This window comes from Belonocnema kinseyi, chromosome 9, assembly GCF_010883055.1.
Source record: "Belonocnema kinseyi isolate 2016_QV_RU_SX_M_011 chromosome 9, B_treatae_v1, whole genome shotgun sequence".
NCBI classification, from domain to species: Eukaryota; Metazoa; Arthropoda; class Insecta; order Hymenoptera; family Cynipidae; genus Belonocnema; species Belonocnema kinseyi.
Window position 1 is genome coordinate 55,325,755 of NC_046665.1, and position 21,211 is coordinate 55,346,965.

At 28.2% G+C, this 21,211-nt stretch overlaps 1 protein-coding gene across 8 annotated transcripts in view; it reads left to right on the forward strand.

Moving 5' to 3' along the window:
• The window catches only part of LOC117179349 (nuclear receptor coactivator 3-like), a 316,751-nt gene extending 307,579 nt beyond the window's left edge, over window positions 1-9,172 (forward strand). For all 8 annotated transcript variants that reach the window (XM_033371033.1, XM_033371038.1, XM_033371039.1 and 5 more), the window contains one exon: window positions 6,253-9,172. In XM_033371033.1, the coding sequence (XP_033226924.1) occupies window positions 6,253-6,321 (69 nt within the window). In that variant the 3' untranslated portion in view covers window positions 6,322-9,172. The remainder of the gene's footprint in view (window positions 1-6,252) is intronic.
• The last annotated feature ends 12,039 nt before the right edge of the window (window positions 9,173-21,211 follow it).

Below are 21,211 nucleotides of genomic sequence, written 5' to 3' on the forward strand. Positions count from 1 at the left end.
TATTTTATTTACAAAAAAAGTTCTTAGGTTCAAAAAAACATTCAGTGAACGGAAAAAGTGAGGTCGGTAATATAGTTATTTAGCTGTGTCACATGCCCTTAAGAAAAAGCAAAAATAATTAAAAACTTATAATAGTCAAGATATAAAAGATGGTGGAAAGCGATGTTATTTGTCTGAGTGTTGTAATAATTATTAATTAAAACAATGGATGAGATGTTAAAAATGACATACTTCAGACCATAGGATAAAGGTGTTGATAGAATCCTCTATTCAAATTATTCGACGTTTCGAAAACTATACGTTTTCCTCATCAGGATAGAGTCGTGTATATAAAAGTTCCTTATATCATTTCGAGTATTGATTATTTATCCGTAATTCTCCTTTTCTCAATTGTTCTATGAAAAAAGTTATACAAAATTAATATAATAAAAGAAATTTTTCTTTTTTTCCTTTGAAATGCGGTAAAAAAGAGAGAAATATATGTTTTCTATTAAAAGTAAGGTTAGGAATTTAGAAAAATTTTTTTTTATATTTACCCTTATTTTATCTTCATTTTAGGTTAATTAAATAAATTATATTGTTTATTTAAAAAAACACACACACAATACTTTATAACACAGATATAAAAAAGGCAGTACTTTAAAGACTACATTTTGGTGAGATGGAAACAAAAATACGTTTTGCTCCATTTTTCAAAGGAGAAAAAGAGAAAGAGGACCAATTAACAGAGAAACACATAGCATTGCCGTATTACAAGTTTGGTAATGAGGGTTCTAAGAAAAAAAGACGGGGGAAAAATAATTACAAATGATTGGTCAACATGAAAAAAGGGTTATTTAGACTATTAGTGAATTATTAACTATGAATAAAAAGTTACAATAATATTATTATTAAATTAAAAATTATAAAAAATTCATAAATTTGAAAAAGAAAATTAGAGGATTATCAGTCGGATTTATATAAGAAATCAATAGCTGTACATGCAAAGAAAAATAGTAAAAAATTGGTTAAATTAAAGCTAGATCTGGTAATACAAAATTAGTTAAATTAGTTAATTTCAAAATTTATTATTATTTTCTTTGTTTTTTTATTCCTCTAATTAATTAAAAATTTTTAATCTTGATTAATTTTTTAAATTAAAGAATCCAAGATTATATTATATATTGGACTATAATTATTTAGAACAGAAATTATATTTAAACAATTATTGCCATTTTTTAAAATGAAAAACATTTCCGCTTTTAGTCTTTTAAATTCGTTAGGTTCATGGTTTAAGACAATAAAATTTTAGATTATATTATAGATAGATATATTCTAGTAGATTACTCTCTACTAGAATCAAGGAACATCATGATAACTTTAGACAAAACCCTAAAAACCATAAAGTCATAGCTAAACACCAGGTCGAAACTGGACATCTAATTTATTGGGAAAATGTTATTGTCTTACACCATGAACCTAACGAATTTAAAAGACTAATAGCGGAAATGTTTTTCATTAAAAAAAGGGCAATAATCGTTTAAATATAATTTCTGATCTAAATAATTAATGTCCAATATATAATATAATCTTGGATTCTTTAATCTAAAAAATTAATCAAGATTAAAATTTTTTAATTAATTAGAGGAATAAAAAAAACAAAGAAAATAATAATAAATTTTGAAATTAAGTAATTTAGCTAATTTTGAATTACCAGATCTTGCTTTAATTTAACCAATTTTTTACTATTTTTCTTTGCATGTACAGCTATTGATTTCTTATATAAGATTTCTTATATAAATCCAACTGACAATCTTATAATTTTCTTTTTCAAATTTATGAATTTTTTATAATTTTTAATTTAATAATAATATTATTGTAACTTTTTATTCATAGTTAATAATTCACTAATAGTCTAAATAACCCTTTTTTCATATTGACCAATCATTTGTAATATTTTTTTTTTCCGTCTATTTTTCTTAGAACCCTCATTACCAAACTTGTAATACGGCAATGCTATGTGTTTCTCTGTTAATTGGTCCTCTTTCTCTTTTTCTCTTTTGAAAAATGGAGCAAAACGTATTTTTGTTTCCATCTCACCAAAATGTAGTCTTTAAAGTACTGCCTTTTTTATATCTGTGTTATAAAGTAATGTGTGTGTTTTTTTAAAATAAACAATATAATTTATTTAATTAACCTAAAATGAAGATAACATAAAGGTAAATATAAAAAATTTTTTTTTTTCAAATTTCTAACCTCACTTTTAATAGAAAACATATATATATCTCTCTTTTTTTACCGCATTTCAAAGGAATGAAAGAAAAATTTCTTTTATCATATTAATTTTGTTTAACTTTTTTCATCGAACAATTGAGAAAAGGAGAATTAAGGATAAATAATCAATACTCGAAATGATATAAGGAACTTTTATATACACGACTCTATCCTGATGAGGAAAACGTATAGTTTTCGAAACGTCGAATAATTTGAATAAAGGACTCTATCAATTAATAATTTATTTGTTGCTTAATCTTGAAAGTTTTTTTCTTCCTGCATTCAGCCCCTGATAATTTTATTTAAAAATTTAAAGGAGCTTTTGAATTAAATAGTTAATTATATTATTGCAAACCTTATTTCTAAAATGAACAGACTATAAGCTATTAAAATCTATAAACAAACGTATTGTAGTTATGACGCACAGTTGGAGGAAATGCACTTTTTTCATTCAAAAATGTCCAGATTATAATTTCCTTCAATGGCCAGAACGACCTCAGATATTCCTTAAAATAATAAATATTTAATGATATTTGATAAAATGTAACAGTTAAAATTTTTGTAAACAGATTAGATAAGCAAATTTAAAATCTTTGCCCTTTCGCATAGAAAATTTTTTTTGCACTGGAAATGTTTTAAGGTATTGGACGAATTACTGCTAGTCACAAAAATATTAGAAGAGTTAACAATAACCACTGTTATTAGCAATTCTTGTGACAACATATTTAAACTTAAGCTTTTGTCAAATTTAAATTTTCTTTGATGGCCAAGTCGGTGGTAAATTGTTTATAAATATGTAAGTTGTTATATTTCACTAAATATGATCAAAGATACATTGTTTAGGAATATCCGTAGCCATTGTAGCGATTAAAGAAAATAACAATTTTGATAAAACCTTACATTTCAACATTTTGTCACGAGAATTATTTATGACAATGGTTATTGTTAACTTCTGAAATATTTTTGTGACTAGCAGTTATTCGCCCAACAGCTTAAAATATTTCCAGCGTAAACAAAAATTCTATGCGAAAGGACCAAAATTTTGAATTTCTTTATTTAATGTATTTACAAAAATTTAAATTGTTAGATTTTATCAAATATTATTAAATATTTATTGTTTTAGGGAATACCTTAATTCTTCCTGGCGCTTGAAGGAAATAATAATTTAAAAAATCTCAAATTATAATATTTTGCCACAAGAATTGTTTATAACAATAGTTATTATAAACTTTAAAATTATTTTTGTTATTAAATGTCATTCCTACATTAATGTGAAGCATTTTTAGCAGCAAAAAATTTTACCGATAATAAGACTATTTGTTAATTTGTTTATCAAATTTGTTTGCAACAAATAAATGGAATGATAAAAAAATTATTTGTATTTTATGATTCCCTAAACATTAATTTAAGACAATATAAAGTTTTCCTGGTCAGTTATCAAAGCGTCAAGCTGAACGAAAAAAGTGCATTTCCTCCTACTGTCCGTCTAGAGTACGGTACCTTTGTTTATAGAGTTTAATAGTTTATAGTCTATTCATTATAGAAATGAGGTTTGCAAAAATATAATTAACTATTTAATTCAAAATCTCATTTAAATAAAAATTTTTTAATAAAATTATTAGGGGTTGAATGCAGCGAGAAAAAAGCTTTCAAGATTAAGTAACAAATAAATGATTGCACTGTATAAACGTATATATGATATTCGGTTCAATTTAAATAAATATATACATTATATTAAATATTATTAAATCCACTTTCTCATTTATTAGTCTTTTCATTGACTTTTTATCAAATTATTCCTTCAATATACAATATACGTCATATATTTTTTATTAATTCTTCTGATCATGTATATGTTTTAAATATTTTTGTCATTGAGATCTTTAATATTATTAATTTTTTTCATTAGCTACATTAATAATTTTAACAAAAAATTATGTTTTCAAATTTAACAAATAATAAAATCAATAATATGAGCAAAATAAATCACAAAAATATAAAGTTCGAACTGCTTTCAAAATGTATCTCAAAATTAAATTTTATTTATATTAAACTACATATTTTCATGACTTTTTCTTCTTTTAAATAATTAGTAATAGAGTTAGACTTATTTTTTTACCTATTTTTTTTGTTTATATGCAAACAGCATCAAGTTTTAAATTATTTTTGCTTTTTCTTAATGCAATTCAATGAAAAAGACAGACCTACTCCAAAATCTTTTTTCTAGGCCAAAAGTAAAATAACATTCGGGAATCCATAAGTTTCATATTTCATTCCAAAAAATTGAAAAAAATTACAAAATAAAAACTACTTTCATAACTTTAAATTCAAGAAAATTGTACAGCCATTCATAATTTATTAATGAAACACAATTTATTTAACATATTATAATTTTGATGTTAATTATAATAATTCAGTACTTTTTCATATTCTAAAATTTTACAAAACACCATTTTAATATATAAATGAATGAGCAATCAGTGAAATTAATTATAATGATTTAAATATATTCATATTTAACATTAATGAAATCTTTGATCAATAAATTTACAATTTGGTCTTAAATGTCAAAACAAATTTTTGGTTGTTTTTGTATTTTGTGACAAAAACTCTTCCCTTTTCCAGCTTGCAAAATTACTATTAGAATTTTAAAACATTTATAATTTATTAATGAAACATTATTTATTAAACATATTAAAATTTCAATGTTAATTTTATATCAATTCCTAATTTAAATTATTATAATTTGTTTTAATATAATGACTGTTGAATATTACAATTAAAAAACAATTTGTATAATTCGTTAAAATAATTAAAATCTATTAATATTTAATATTAAAGAAATCGCTAATCGATTTTATTTCGGTCTATATAATGCATTTCGTTTTAAATTGTTTTGTTATGAAAATCATTTTTTTGTAAATGTAATAAAAAAATGATTGATTTTTGTGTTCTTTTTTAAAAAAAAAATACGTACATTTGTAAAAGTTAACATATAGTAATTACAATTCCGTGAAAAATAAACTTTAATCAAAACCAGCTATTAAATAAGAAATTATATTTTTGAACACAAACCTTCCTTTTTCCAGTTCAAAAAATTACAATCTTAAATAAAATGTTTTTTTTTTCATAAACATTAAAATTTATTAAACCAAATTTATTGAGCATATCATAATTTAAACAATAGTTATAGCAATTTTTTATTTTGACCATTCCATTGTGTGAAAAAAGAGACTATTGAATATCAAGATTATCAACTAGTGAAAACCATAAAAATAAGTAAAATTTATTTTAAAAATTTATTATTAATGAAATGTCTCATCATTTCACATTTCGTTCAACATAACACATATCTTCTTATATTGTTTCTTTCTGAAATTTTATTTTTTCTAATGTAGTAAGTTGATAGTGCTTAAAAATTATGTTAAATTTCTTATTTAAAAGTGCTAGAATTCTCAAGAATTTTCTAACAATTAATAGATAAAAGACAGTTTTTTCAAACCTTGCAACTAGATTAAATTGCAGGATTGGGGAAAATGCCTAAGAAAAGTTTCTTGAGTAATAGCAAAGAATATTTAAAAACTAAATTTAAAAATCTAAAAAAAAAAAAAAATTAAAATCGTATTACTTGAATCGCTATCCTATCACCAAAAATATTTTGTTTTGGGATATTTTTTCTGCTTCTTTTCATTAATTCGTTTCTTGAATATTGTATTAAATAACTAAACACGATATTAAATCTAATGAACTAATTTCTGTAACAAATCGAAATATGAATAGTATCAGATTCATCAATTTCAAATTTGTGTTGCTTGAAACACTGCTAATATTTCTTTTAGCTTTGCAAAGCAATGCATTTTTCATCAATAGTTTCGCATTAGTAATTAGAGAGCGATAGAATTCCTTGTTCTGTTTCGAGCCTTTCTCGAAATTCAGAAAACTGAATTGACCAATGAGAATGGAATTGTTGAATTGAATGGTTTTTGGTTCTGATTTCAGACTACTATCGAAGAAGTGGCCCAAGGTGATCCAAAAGCTTCTCTGTTGCAGAAACTTTTATCCGAGTGACTGCTGGCTAGCATATTGCGACGGGCAAAAATATATGTAATATATATTTAAGTGATCGAAAGGATAAAATACATAAACACCTACATACATAAACACTATACGTAACGGATACTGCAGAATATCCCCAAGTACAATGCGAACAATTACGCGAGCAATGGATACGATAAAAAGAATTTTTATTGGGAAAAAACTTTTTTTTTCTGATAAAATGTGTCTTCTCGGAGAGAAAAGTCTCTTGAAAGAGCATTACATATTTTCAGGAGCAGTATTTCTTGAGAAATGATATTTTCAGGGAGAGAGGCGTTCAGATTCGAGCGAATTTATTCAAGGTGTACAAAATGCTTATAGTAGATGCAGTAGTTATTCTTGTAACTCGACTGGAAACGCAAAAAAGTTTGTTGAAGGATGTGTTAAGAAAAGGATTGGATTTTATGTTTGCAGGGGATGATGGAATGATTTAAGGCATTTTTGTTGGTGTTGTATTTGGTACCACTAAAAGAAACTACGTAGGTACCTCAAGTAAGTTAAAAAATTATACCACTGGCTGTTGAACATAGAACTATTAATAGGGTTAATTATTGTACACAGAAAAAAATAGAGCACTATCATGTTTTCCCTTAATTTAACATCTTTTTGACTATTATATTATGAATAATATATTTGTGATTGTAAGACGAATCTGCAACCAAAATGTGACAAAGAATACTTGTTGTTGTTAATATGATTATAATAACGATTATTACTATTATTTTATTGACATCATCATTATCATTATTACCAATATTATTGTTACAACTACAATATTATTATAATAGTAAGGTTTATTATTTTATTATTATTATTATTATATTAATTATTATCTTAATATTAATATTGTGAAACACTTGGCGTATGCATATTTCTATTCGACAGTAAGGGTACCTTTGAGCAGGGTGGTCTAAAAAATTACCAGCGACACAATTCTAAGGGAGCAAAACAACCTCGCCGCCTCTTCGTGATTTTTCAGCTTTTCAGGATCTCTTCTCGATGAAAGGTTCATTTTTCCCTTACGTCGATTTACGGTTTTTGCATGTGGCTGTGTTTCGGTGATCGAGCTTTCAAGATAATGTTTCCATTCACGAGATAGGAATTTTTTTTCTAAACACCGGCGACCATCGTTTTTCTTTTTCATTTATTCCTTTTATTTTCATTTATTTTCATTTATTTTCATTTATTTTCATTTATTTTCATTTATTTTCTTTTATTTCTTATCTTGATTGTCTCGGATTTCAGAGACGGCGCTCGCGAACTTGAGGAATTCCGATGTAAAGTATTTTTTGGACAACCCTGCGCAACAAAATGTATATATTCGTGTATGGAAGAAAAAGAAATCGACCCTCTATTTTGCATAGCTCGGTAATTCTCTTTTTCAGATCTTAGATGCACACTAAATTACTTCTAAACGACATCCGTTGTTACACGAATAAGAAACCTTTTCATTAGAGAGATATAAACATTATAATATATACGTGTACAAATACACATAATTTTCTCTTTTCGAATTTTACCGGCTTCGACCCAAGGTCGGACGAAAATGCACGTCTGAGTTGATTTCCATTTTGGCTTGTTTTCAAATTTTGCATTTTATTAAAGCGCAGTTTGGTTCAGTTTCTAAAGACGGAATATAACGAAGACTTTGCTCGATAAAATAGCGAAGACTTCGCTCGAGACTGGTGTGCAAAATAATTCAACTCGGCTGAAAATTGAGTCGAGTACTCCGAACCGTCTCAGAGTTTATAATCGACACATAAGTGAAATAATAAATCGGAATTTATCAGAAAAAAACATTTTTTCGATTTCTTCCAAGCTATTTAAAGAAAGAAATAATAATAAATAGTTTGGAAGCAGTCGAAAAAATAAGGTTTCTTTTTTATAAATTTCAATTTGTTGCTTCCCAAACGTTAAATTAAAAATAAATAAATTCGTTTTTGGGTTCACCGTTAAAATGCAAATTATAAACAAGTTATTTTTATTACAATTCATCGAGTATATTTCTAGAGAATGTTTGACAGGTTAAAAGGAACCATTGTTAATTAAAATTGAATAAAACTTTTATTTATTGAATAGGATTGTTATATGATGTACATTGTATAGTTTTTAAATAATATATCTATGCTCTTGAGATCGATGAATAAAAAATGTGATTTAAATACTTTATTTCTGAGCAAGTTAAAAAATAAATAATATATCTTTATATTCTATGTTACTAAAATTTGTTTACATGAACTTTGGAATCCTTGAATACTTAGGTAAATTGAAATAATTAAATTTACTAAATCAAGTTTATTAAATTAATGAATAAAAAATTAATCGAAAAATTAAAATTGGAAAAAATTAATTAAATTTAAAAAAAGCTGTATTTTGGTAATAAATTGACATCATTTTATTATCTTCGTGACTAAATTCGTGACTAAATTTTCAGCAATTTTTCATAAAATTAAGAAATTGTAACGGAATTTTCGTAAATTTATCTTAAATTACGAGTTTCGGAATTTTCAGATATAACGTATTAGAAAATTTCATAAGTTAACTAAAAATAAGTAAATTAATAACTGAATTTACCTAAAATGATCTTAATTTTACGAAACTTGTAACTTAATATTCCTAACTTTATTATGATTTTTCGAAATTTATCATCGGGATGAAATAGTTTTGTAAATCTCGAATGTTTTACAAAAACGAAAAAATTATTACCAAAACTTAAAATTTCTGGATTTTTAAATAAATAAAAAAAAAGATTGAAAATGTTTATGAACGAACCTGAAATATTTTGAAAGTAAAAGTTAACAAAACTGGGAAAATTCAGAAATGGATTAAAATGTAAAAAATCTCTTTTTAATTAAAATCTGCGCAGTATGCAAGGTATAAAATAAAACATTAATATATTATTCTAACAGATACAAATGATTAAATTTAAATATTTTTTATTGAGAATTTGAAATTATGGCAATTAATAATTTCGGTAATTTATTAATTTGTCAGTTTGGATTTTTTCGACTCTTATTTTAAAACTTTTAAGATATTTTTAAAAATTCCAAGAAATTTTCAATAGCTTTAAACAGTCTCAAGATATTTCAAAAAATTTGAAATAGTCCATTTTTTTCTCGATTCGGTGTAAAAAAATTGGACTCTTGAAGATTTTAGAATATTTAAAAAAATTCCAAGAAATTTTCAAGAGTTTGTAAAAGTTTCAAAGGATTTCCAAGGAGTTAATATATAGTAGGTTTTTTTTTTGAATTGGTGTTTAGAAAATTTTCGACTCACGCGTTAAGTCGATTCGAATTTTTTCGACTCAATTCTGAGCTGAGTCGAATCGGATAATAGTCCATTCAATTCGACATGCACATCACTGATCGATACCTAATATATATATATATATTTTTTTTTTTTAAATTTATATTATCTTTGATACTGTAAGCCGAGATTTTTATTTTCTTTTTTAACGCAGCCAGTCTGTGGATTTGATCACAGCCATGTCTTACTTTAAATATTCCAACGAGTCATTGACAAAATGACAAAGTATCAACTAAATTGCGATTCCCGATTATTATAATCAAGCCGTTTTGACCTGTTTTGTTAAATTAGTGCAATACAAATTTTTTAATTGCTGATTCAGTTCGATTTTTGAATGTGAATTTATTCAGGATGTGACCTTCCTTCCTCAAGTACTATTTTGAGTGTTTTGTCAGTATGGAAAAGAAAAACAGTAGTTGATAGATAGGTAGTCTTAATAAAAAATATTCTTCGCCTTAATGATACGAATTTGAAATTTAGTTTCCCGTGGGAAACTCTTGATCACGTAACTATAGAACCTGAAATTTGAAAGTTCTCCAGCTCTGAACGACGCTTCGAACTTAGAGTAGAGTTTTTGAAGCTTTCTTTAAGAGACGATACTTGGAATATTGTGGAGGAAGGAAGCGGCGAGAAAAATTGGAGCGAACACGAAAAGGAAGTAGTTTTGATATCTGTCTGTGATTTTTGAAGGGATGGATCACGTTCAAGTTTTCACGTTACGTTTGAAATAATGTAAATATAGTTTGTTTTTTTACCGCTCAGCTGCATTTTCCTCCGCTTGAACAAAGAAAGGGATTTTTCTCGCCCTAGGGCGAAAAGGGCGAGACTTGATTCATGAAGAGGCTCCTTAGGAGATGTGCGTGTACATACAAACATATGTACATTTGCATTCATGTATACGTATAATTGTGTTTGTGTGCGCATGAGTGTGTGTGATTGCGCGTGTATATATAGTGTGAGTTATGTCATATAGATAGATAGATGATATGTGCTTTCTAATGATGAATAATTTTGTAAAGTGAACGTTCATTCTTTTTTTTTCTCCTCATAATTGTGCATTCGACGATATATACTCGACGTTCATCGGACCGAAAAATTATTCCTAGTTGTCAGAAGTAATTTATTGGTCGTGCATCGATTTGCGTTGATCGCTGTTAATATATATATATGAAAATATATACATATATTTTTTAGCTGGGCGATCGAATAAAAGTGTAATAAAATGTGAAAAACGTTTATATGCAATTTCACGGTCTTACTGATTCTTGAACTTACATCTGTTCCCTTACTTCATAACTTACCAACATCGAGAACATTCTACATCTCAAGTGGTTCGTGTCCGTGTCAAGATTCTAGAATGTTCTAGATGACACCTTAAAATGGTTTTTTGCAATTGTGAGAAGAAAATTTTAGGTGGACAATTTCAAGGTTTTATTTGTTATTTCATATTTATTATCTCAATTAGTTTAGCTACTAGCAAAACAAAAATTATTTATTGCTTTCTTATAGATTTCTTTATTTAGTACCAGGGCGTCTACCTTACCGGAAACAACTGGAATACCTGGAATTGTCAGAGAATTTTCATATGCCTGGAAAACCTGGAAATATCAGGCATTTTTTTTTAAGTCAGGGAATTTTTTCGAAAGTGTGCTTAATTTTTAAAAATTGTAATCTAAATTTGAATAACAATTATTCTTTATTTGTAAAAATAGCTTTATATTACTGTACTTAACAATTTTGTTGAAAATTCTTTTTTTTTTTTGTTAAAAATTAATTTCTATACTGAAAATTTAACCATTCTATTTTTTTGTAAGTTGATCGCTTTCAGTTGAAAATTCAGTTTTCTGGTTCAATTTTAATGTTATGTGTTGAAAATTTCTTTTTTTAATGGTATAAAATCATTTTTCTTTTTTAAGAAATCATCTTTTTGCTTGAAAGTTCAATAGTTAGTTTGCAATTTTCTCTCTCTCTCTCTCTCTCTTTTGACCGAAAATTTCTTTCTTTATTGAAAATTCAACTCATGTTGAAAAGTTGTCTTTTTCATTGAAGTTAACTGTTTTGGTTAAAAATTAAAATGTTTTTTGGTTGTAATATCAACTGCTACATTTTTTTTGAGAATTCATTTTTTTGGGATACTTTGATTACTTGGTCGAAAGTTAAAGTCTTTTATTCAAAATTAATTAATTTGTTGAAGATTCATCATCTTTGTTGAAAATGTATCAATTTGGTTTAATATTCAACTATTATAGTTAAAAATTCATAATTTTAGTTCATAATTCATCTTTTTGTTCGAAATTAAATTATTCCAGTTGAAGATTAATCATTTTAACTGAAAATGTAACTGTTCAAATTTGGTGCAAATTTGGTCGTTGGATTCTTGTTTTATTTAACAGAATTTTGCATCAATTTGATTATTAGACGTTAAATGGGATTTTTAATTTGGATTTTGGTTTAATTTAAATTTTGTTAAATTTTGATTATGTGTTCATTTTATTTTAAAATTAATCTTTGTTGTTGAACATTCACTTTTTTAACTAAAAATTTAACTATTCAATTTTTCCTTGAAGTGTATCTTTTTTAGTTGAAAATTCATTTGTTTGATCAAAAATTCGTCTTTTTGGTAGAAAGAAATCTTCTAGTAGGAAAATTCATATCTTTGGTTCAATATTTAACTATTTCAGTTGAAGACTTGTCATTTCAGTTGAAAAGTCATCTTTTTTGTTTAAAACAAATTTTTTATTTTAATGTGAAACTCTTTTGGGAAAAATTGATCTTTTTTTAAAAATTATTTTGTTCCAGTTTAATATTTAGCATTTTAGTTAAAATTTGATCACTGGTTTACAATTTTTTGTGTGGAAAATTAATTTTTTTATCTGAAAATTTAACTTCGATTTTTGGTTGAAAATGGACATTTTTCAATTCAGAATTCAAGTATTTGGTCGAAAATTCACATTTTTCAGCTGAAAATTCAACTTTTTGGTTGAGATTTAATTTATTTGGTTAAAAAATCTTATTTCTTTTTTAAAATAAGTGTTTTTAGTTGAGTAATAAAATTGAAAAAATCCGGGATTGATAAATTATTTATTAAATTGATTTTACAAATAATAGCTGATATTAGTATATTTATTGGTGAAATTTTATATAATTCAACTGTTTTTTTTAATAATTTTTCTGGTTGAAACATTTTTTTTACAAATTTTATAAAACTTCGTTTTCTTTGGTTAAAAATTAATTTCTTTAAATGAAAATTAAACTAATCCAATAAAAAATTACTATTCCTTTTAAAAAATTTGATTTTTTAGTTAAAACTTTGTTTGAAAAGTTAACGATATTGTTAAAAGTTCGTTTTTATTTTTGGTTTCAAAATCTTTGTACGATGAAAATTCATATTTCTGGGTAGAAAATTAAAATATTTGGCTGGAAATAAAAAGAAATGTGTTTAAAAATTCAACTTTTTTGCTGAAAATTCCACTCCTCTGGTTAAAAGTTCACCTATTTGGTTGAAATTCCATAATTTTACATTAAAAATCCTATTATTTGTTTTTTTATCTATATTGTTGAAAATACAATATTTTGAGCTGAAATGTTACGAAATTGCAGCGTATTAAATTGAATTTAATATAGTATTCACAGTAATTTTACTTAAAAGAATATATTTTCCTGCTTTCCTGAAAAATTATTCAAAATATTAATGTGTTAAATATGCACTGAAATTGAAGTAAATAAATAATAAAGTAATACAAATTTAGGGAAAATTCAAGATATTATTCATTCTAAATTAAAAATATTATTTAAATCTGTAGAAATTTGTCTCATTAAGAAATTTCTTATTCCTTAGTAAAGTTTCATGTGTGAAAAAACATTGATTATTTTACATACAAATATTATTTTTGCATATTCAGATATTTACGTGTAATGTTTGAAACTAAAATATTTAAGATTTATATTTTTTCGCTGATCTATAACAATGAAATATTTTTGAAAAAAACTATAATAAAGTATGCTTGTTTGCCTATTAATATTGCGGATTCTTTAGTTTAAATTTGAATAACGCTTGACATTATATTCGGCATTTCATAACAGTTATTACCTGATCTTTTACTAATTGAAGAAAGTCTTTTTTAATAAATGATTTCTGTAGTTTTTTAGTAGAAAAAGTTCATAATTAGACCATTTCAAATTTAAGCCATTAAAATTAAACAATTTCTGAAAATCTAAATTTTACAATTTTAAATTGTAATCGTAATTTTAACCATTTTTCAATTATTTCCATGTGTAAACGAGCAGGATATATTCTCCCAAATTAAGAAACTTATATTAAACGATTTAATTTTACGATAAGAATAAAATTTTTTCTTACTTTTAAAGTTAATCAAAAAAGTAAATAAGTTTGTGTCTTTAAAATTTGAAAAAAGTAGATAAAAAACTATTTTCTAACAGATTAAACAGTTAAATCAAAATTTTTAGTAAATATTTAATATATTTCAAAATTAGTGCCATGAAATTTTTTGATTAGAACAAGATTCAAATAATTTCATAGTCCTAGAATTCAAATAATTTTCAAAAACTACCAAAAACCAGCTTCTCACAGTTCGGCATATTTAGACGCATGTTTTCTTATGTTGAATATTTTTTCTTTGAATATTTGATTGATTTAATAATTACTTAATGTAAAGATTTATCTAAATTTAAACTAACTTCTTTCTAATGTACATAATTACTAAAAATAAAACCAAGAATATAAACTTTTGGATTCTAGATTTTATTTTCAAGAATTCTGCACATTAACTCGATTATTGGACGTTAAATAGGTATTTAAATTTGATTTTAATATAATTTAAATTTCTTAAGTTTATACTATAGTAGCTGTAAATTATTAACGTTTTTTACATATCTTACAAACAATAATGAATAATTTCTTAAATTATTTAACATATGGATCCTTAAATGTTTTTGATATTGGAAAATAAAAATCTAGAGTCGCGAAGGCACACTTTGCCATTGTGCATTTAATTTAAATAGTTTGAAAAAAGTGAAATTTTATGGATAATATTCATTTCATTTATATCCAAGGAATATAAAATGATTTCTACTTGTTTCAATGGATTCTTATGTTTTCAAGAGATTTTAATGAATTTACGAAGGATTTTGAGAAACAAAGTAAATTTTATTTTAAGGGATTTCTGGGGATTTTAACCGTTTCAAGGGATATGAAAGGATTTGACCAAAGGATTTAAAAGATTTTAAGTTATTTTAAAAGATTTTTTTTTTAATTAAACTTTTTCTGTTACAAATAAAAGGTGTTCGTTGAAAGTTAAACTACTCTTTAAAACTTCATTTTTTTTGATTGATGATTCATAGTTTTAGACTAAAATTCATTTCTTTTGTGGAAATTTGAAATACTTTCCTGAAGTTTCCCTTCTTGAAAGTAAAAATCAATTTAACTCAAAATTGGACTCTTTTTTGTACATAAAATTAAGTATTTCAAGTGGACATTTTATTATTCCATTTTTTGTTGAAAATTAATTTTTTTAAATTTTTATGTTAATTTTTGTTGTCTACATAGTTTATAATCAGTATTTTTTGAATATTGCTTTCCAATTGTGAAAAAATACTCATGACCATTTTAAATTAATATTGAAAAAATATTCATTATAGAGATTAATGTTCGCAGTTTAGAAATTCAACTATTTGGTTCAAAATGTATGTAACTTGTTGAAAATTCGTCTTTTTGATAGGAAAATAATCTGCTTAGTTGAAAATTCAATTTTTTGGTTAGAAATTTCTATATTTTGTTGATAAAGATTTTTTTGCGTAAAAAACTTATTTTAATTGAAAATAAACTTTTTTAAAATGTAATTTCATATTTTCGGGTTGAGAATTCAACTGTTTGGTATAGAAAAATCGTCTATTCGTCTTGAAAATTTAATAATTAGGTAGAAAATTCAATTATGTGCTAGAAAATTTAACTGTTTTGTAGAAGAATAATCTTTTTATTTGAAATTAATTTTTGCAAGTGGAAATCTCAACTATTTCATTTTTGGTTAAAAATAGATTTTTTACTTTAGTAGTTGAATTGTTTGATTTAAAGTTTATGTAATTTGTTAAAAATTTATTTTTTGTTTCTTAAAAGTAATTTCACAACTTAAAATACAACTACTTTATTGAAAATGAACTTTCATTGTGGAAACTTCATATTTTCATGTTGAAAATTGAACTGTTTTGTATTGAAAATTCATCTTCAACTATTTTGCAGGTAATTCATTTTTTTATACTAGTATATTGAAAATTATATTTTTTTTTAATGTAAAAATTTAACTTTTGTATTTTTTGTTAAAAACTGATCTTTTAAGTTTACAAAATTAACTTTTCAGTTGAACATTTATGTGGTTTGTTGAAATGCGGTCTTTTTCGGTTGAAAATGCCACTATTTGGTTAACATTTTTTATATTTTCTTGGGAATTTTTAAGACTGGAACGGGTTGTCTGCACAAAAATGGCGAAATCTATGAGACACTCAAAACCTAGCAGTTACTCAGCGTTACTTGATCGTATTACCAAGCATTTTACTGTAACTAAAGTTGCACTCCTCCTGGCGGGAATTTTAAATTAGAATAAAAATGCGAATTGTGTTCTTAATTTTGTAATTGTTTATTGACATGTCGTACTTGGCTCGGGAAAACTGTGGAAAGAGATAAATGGATGCCGCCGTGAACTCGCTGATAATAATTGATTATAATTTCTTAATTTAAAAAATATATTATTTTTTGATTTATTTACATATCTTGTTGTGTTGTAACGTGGAAAACACTAATGGAAATGGCGCATTACGTAGAATCGTATAAATAAGGTAAGTATTATACAACCTATTCTCGCTTTATAAAACACTAATATTAATCACATAAATTTCTTTTTGAAATTATGTATAGAATTATAATATTTATATAATTATAATTATTATATATCTGCAGATTTTTGCAGACATTGAAAAACCATTGTTCTTTCAATATCAAGATATATAATAGAAATTATTGCACGAAGCAGACGTCGAATTTAGTATTAAATTTGTGCAGACAAAAATTGCAACGAATAAGCAAATAACTACATTATCGGCGCTTACTTTTTACAAAGTATTTTCTACGTCCTTATTCGCAAATATTCATTATTCTTATATACCGAGACAGTGTACTCGGAGAGATTCAGTGTAAAAATTAATTGAATTATTATTAATATTATTATTATTAATTAAATTAATGAATTATTCAACGTAGCAGACATTGAATTTTGTAACAATGTTTGTAGGAAAAATGTGCAAACTATTTTCTACGTTCTGATTGACAAAGATTCATTATTTTTAGATATCGAGATAGTGCCCTCGGAAAGATTCAATGTAAAAAAGTAATTGAATTATTATTACTATTATTATTTTTTCCTTATTATTTCTTCCATTCGAAACTTTTACTCGAGTGAACCCGGTTATACATCATAGCCACGGACTAAGTCAAGTGACTGATGAGATAAGGATATTATTAGTTAATCCAATACGATGTTTGAAACATCCTGCGATGATGTTGTAGGTATACAATTACGAACGCTGCTAGCGTTGGAGGTGACAACAGTCACCTTTGGATGCTTTCTTAGAGCAACCATCTGCCACTCTATAGGTTTTTAGTCGCTTGCTTCCTGATGGTCAAGAAAGTTTCTTACAATGCGACAGGTGTTAAATAAAACGCCTTCTGAGCTGCCGCCAATACCCTACTGACTCCTAAATGTTCAAGCCGTTCAGTGCTTCTTGCGTGCACATTGCCTGTAGCCGAAATCACAATAAGATGTGTAGATGCATGATTCACATTCGTCTATATGGTCTTTACTTCATGCCTTAACTCGCTATACTTGTGGATCTTGGTTGTATAGGTTGACTGCAAATTTTGGTTAAGTGGACAAGCAATGTCGGTAATGTAGACTCTTCCACCTTTTTTTTTATCGCATCACGATGTCAGGTCGATTGGCTGGGATGCAATGATCCTTTTGGATAGTAACATCCCAATATAAGATTTAATCTTCGCTTTCTAAAACGGGCACTGGAATGTGTCTATAGAAAGGCCCATTCTTTTAAGAGTCCTAAGTTTAGGGCAAGTTTTTGATATATAATGCCTGCTACGTCATCATGTCTGTGCGTATATTCTCTCTGAGCCATTACGCGACAGCTATCAACAATGTGCTCGATGGATTCGTCGGCATCTCCACATAATCGGCACCGGTCAACCACGTTCTGATGTAACACGTGTTTGCGATAACTCCTGGCGCTGACAACCTTGTCCTGTATCACAATGACGAATCCTTCCATTTCTGGATACAGAACACCTTTTCTTAGCCAAATATTGGATGCCTCACTATCCACTTCATGTTGTTCTAACGTGTTGGGGTGCTCGCCGCGGATGGCTTTCTGCCTCCATTGTATTTTTAATTCGTCTATGGTTTCTGCCCTGATATTCAAGGCCCCATCTGAGGACAAATTAAAGGTCGTGTAGTCAAGATCCACTTTGGAGATGGAGCTGTAAAGCGCAACCTTTCGTTTTCTGTTAAAATAGTCCTTCAACTGTATAACTTGTGACTCACACAGTTTTTTGACATCTACAATGCCCCTACCCACTATATGCCGTGGTAGAACCACCCTTTCAATCGCTGCATTGTTGTGGTGCATTCGGTGCTTCGTCATTTCTACGCGGACGATTCTGCTTAACTTTTCAAGGTTGGTGTTGAACCACTTGATAAGCCCGAAGGAGTATGTAAGAACAGGGATGGCATATGTGTTCATTGCCCTGATTTCGTTTGCCGAGTTGAGAAAACTCTTCATACTCAGTCTGAGTCTCTTACTGAAGGCCAGCGTTAGGCTTGTCCTCACTATCGTATGCTGAATTCCCTTAGATTCAAGAATACCCAGATATTTATATGATTGGCCTGCAGCCAATGCCTCGATGTCATTTTCGAACTCGTTCTCTAACTCTGCGGTCCCTAATCCCCCTCTGATTAAATACACTGTTCTGCATTTATCTAGTCCGAACTCCATGTGGATATAATTGGAAAACTGCTTTGTGACAACACTAAACAAAACCATAGTGCACTGAAGGAGTATCCTTGAAATATACCCGACTCATTGCAATGCGAATATACCTTATCTTCAATGATAGCTGTAAGACATTTATAAATTGTTGGAAGACAGGCTATTGGTCGAAATTCAGATAGATTTTGAGCGTCTGGTTTTTTAGGTAACATATACGTAGCATCCTGGATCAAAAAGCCGGGCATCAGATGTGGGTGTTCAACGATCTTCTAAACACACCTTGCCAACGCAAGATACACACTCGTCAGTTACTTATACCAGAAATTGTGCACCATGTCCGGACCTGGAGCTTTCCAGTTACTTGCCCTTTTCAAGGCCGCTGAAACATCCAAAACTGTGATGTTTGTCAGTTGTATTTTAGGGCTATTGCTTGCCCTTGTTTTCTCCAGTTTGAACCACGCAGTGTCCAAATTGCATCTGTTAATTTTTCCCCAAACACCCGATCAGTAGTTAAGTCATATATTCTAATTGAGGGACTCTATTGTTTTGCTGGTTATTTTTCTTTACACTCAGTTCACGATAGAACCTTCTTTCATCAGTCTGGAAGTTTCGACTTTCTTGCCTTCGTGCACTACTTTCCTTGTATCGACGCATTCTGGCAGTAAGAACATCAACTCTCTGCCGTGGGAGTCCATAATCTCATCCAGTATTGCTGGTGTTAATGTCTCGATGTGCCGAGGGTGGATGATATTAGTAACATGGTTTATCAGCTTTCTGATTCTGTTTCCTTTTTTATATTGAATTAATCGAACCAATTTGCACCTTACTTTACTGACATCCATATCCAACCTGATCTTCCATGGTGGATCTCGATCAATTGGTGGGACAAAAACTCCATTTGCAGGCCTAGTTTTGGGGCCCAATGTTCTAACGGTCGCCACGCAAAGTAAACAAGAATTTGCACCTCTAACGCAGTTTGTGTTGCGTTCAAATACGTAGGTAAAACCTTGCTGTTAAGATGTTCTATTAGTGCACGTAGATCACTTGTGATGTTTATTTTGGGCCGAGAATGCCTTAGTGCTGGTTCTACATATCTGCACTCTAGTAAAGCGTGACCAAAACTCCTTTCAAGGTGCTGTAGTTTTTCTGGGATTTCGCTACGCACATCATCGCTATTAATTTTCGGATGTGGTTCTAGTGGATCCGGTACATGATGTTCATTATCCCTATCACCTATGCCTTCAGCTTCAATTAAGTCTTCTTTGTCCACATGTTACAAGGCGAGTTCATCAAAAGGAAGCTGCTGTTCCACTTCCATTTTAAATGCAGCTATTTCACCAGGTGAAAGGAATCTGTTTACAGATATTGAGCGTTTCTGATCTACCAGATTCTGCTTATTTATTTTTGTGGCTAGCTTTGGATATTTCAGTAAGAAGAGTCTACGATGTTCTTTCCTCACACTTTACCAAAAAATAAAGGCGCATAACCTCTCTGTTCATATGGTATGTCCATTTTCGTCGCTTTTTTGGTTGCTAAACCTCTGCTTCTGCTTCTAGTTGTATAAGGCCATCCAACTCTGGAGTATGTGGTGCTGTTGGATCTTCAATAGGTTGAGGAAGAATATCAATTGCTCCTGTTTGACCGAATAACGCGGCTTCCTCTAACTGATGTATATTGCCGTCGTTTTTCCATGCCAAATCAACCTGTTGTTTAATCTCCATTGCTGGATCTTCTGTCACGTGTAGATTAGTCCTGATGTCCTTCACCTTAGCAATGAGATCTGTTAGTGCGACTTTCTGTATATTAGGATACTTTGTAGCAAATTTCGTTCTTAAATTGTATCCTTTTTCCATTTTCGTTTTGAACTTCGCATTTTCGTAATAGAGACGCACCAATTCCTCTTTCATTATGGTACCCTAATTGATTCTCTCCCACGGTATTTCTGTCGAGGTGGTTGGCTGTAAATATCTAACGCTAGCTGAAGCATCCTCAGCAGACACAGTTCGAGTTCCACTGTTTACCGTTTGACGCAGATGTTCTTGCTGGCCAGCTGTTTGGTTAGTGAGATTTGCATGACCATGTTGCAGCTCACCATCGCCACCGTCCCGCATGCTGTGGCCCCAAGCTGTGGTTTCAGGGGCGCTCGGACGATCCTCGAGAAGCGACAAGCGTTTCAATATCTTTAATATACTCTCCATTATTATTTGGGTTTTGGTGTTCTTCTTAATCCCTCTCCTCTTCGTTATCAGTCTATTTGGCATGGGAAACCCTGTAGGTAGCAACGCTACCGCCAACATAGCCGTCAAAGTCATGAGAGGAAAGCTCAAGCCCTACCGCGATACCAACGCGAGAACACTTTCGGTAGGGCTATTATAAAAAAACATTTCTGTCGCGAAATGTTGTCACAGGCTTATACTGCCCAATATGTCGAAGGCATTTTTGGTTAGAGTTGGATTTTTATTTGATCATTTTTGCACGGGGCTGTCCCGGTATA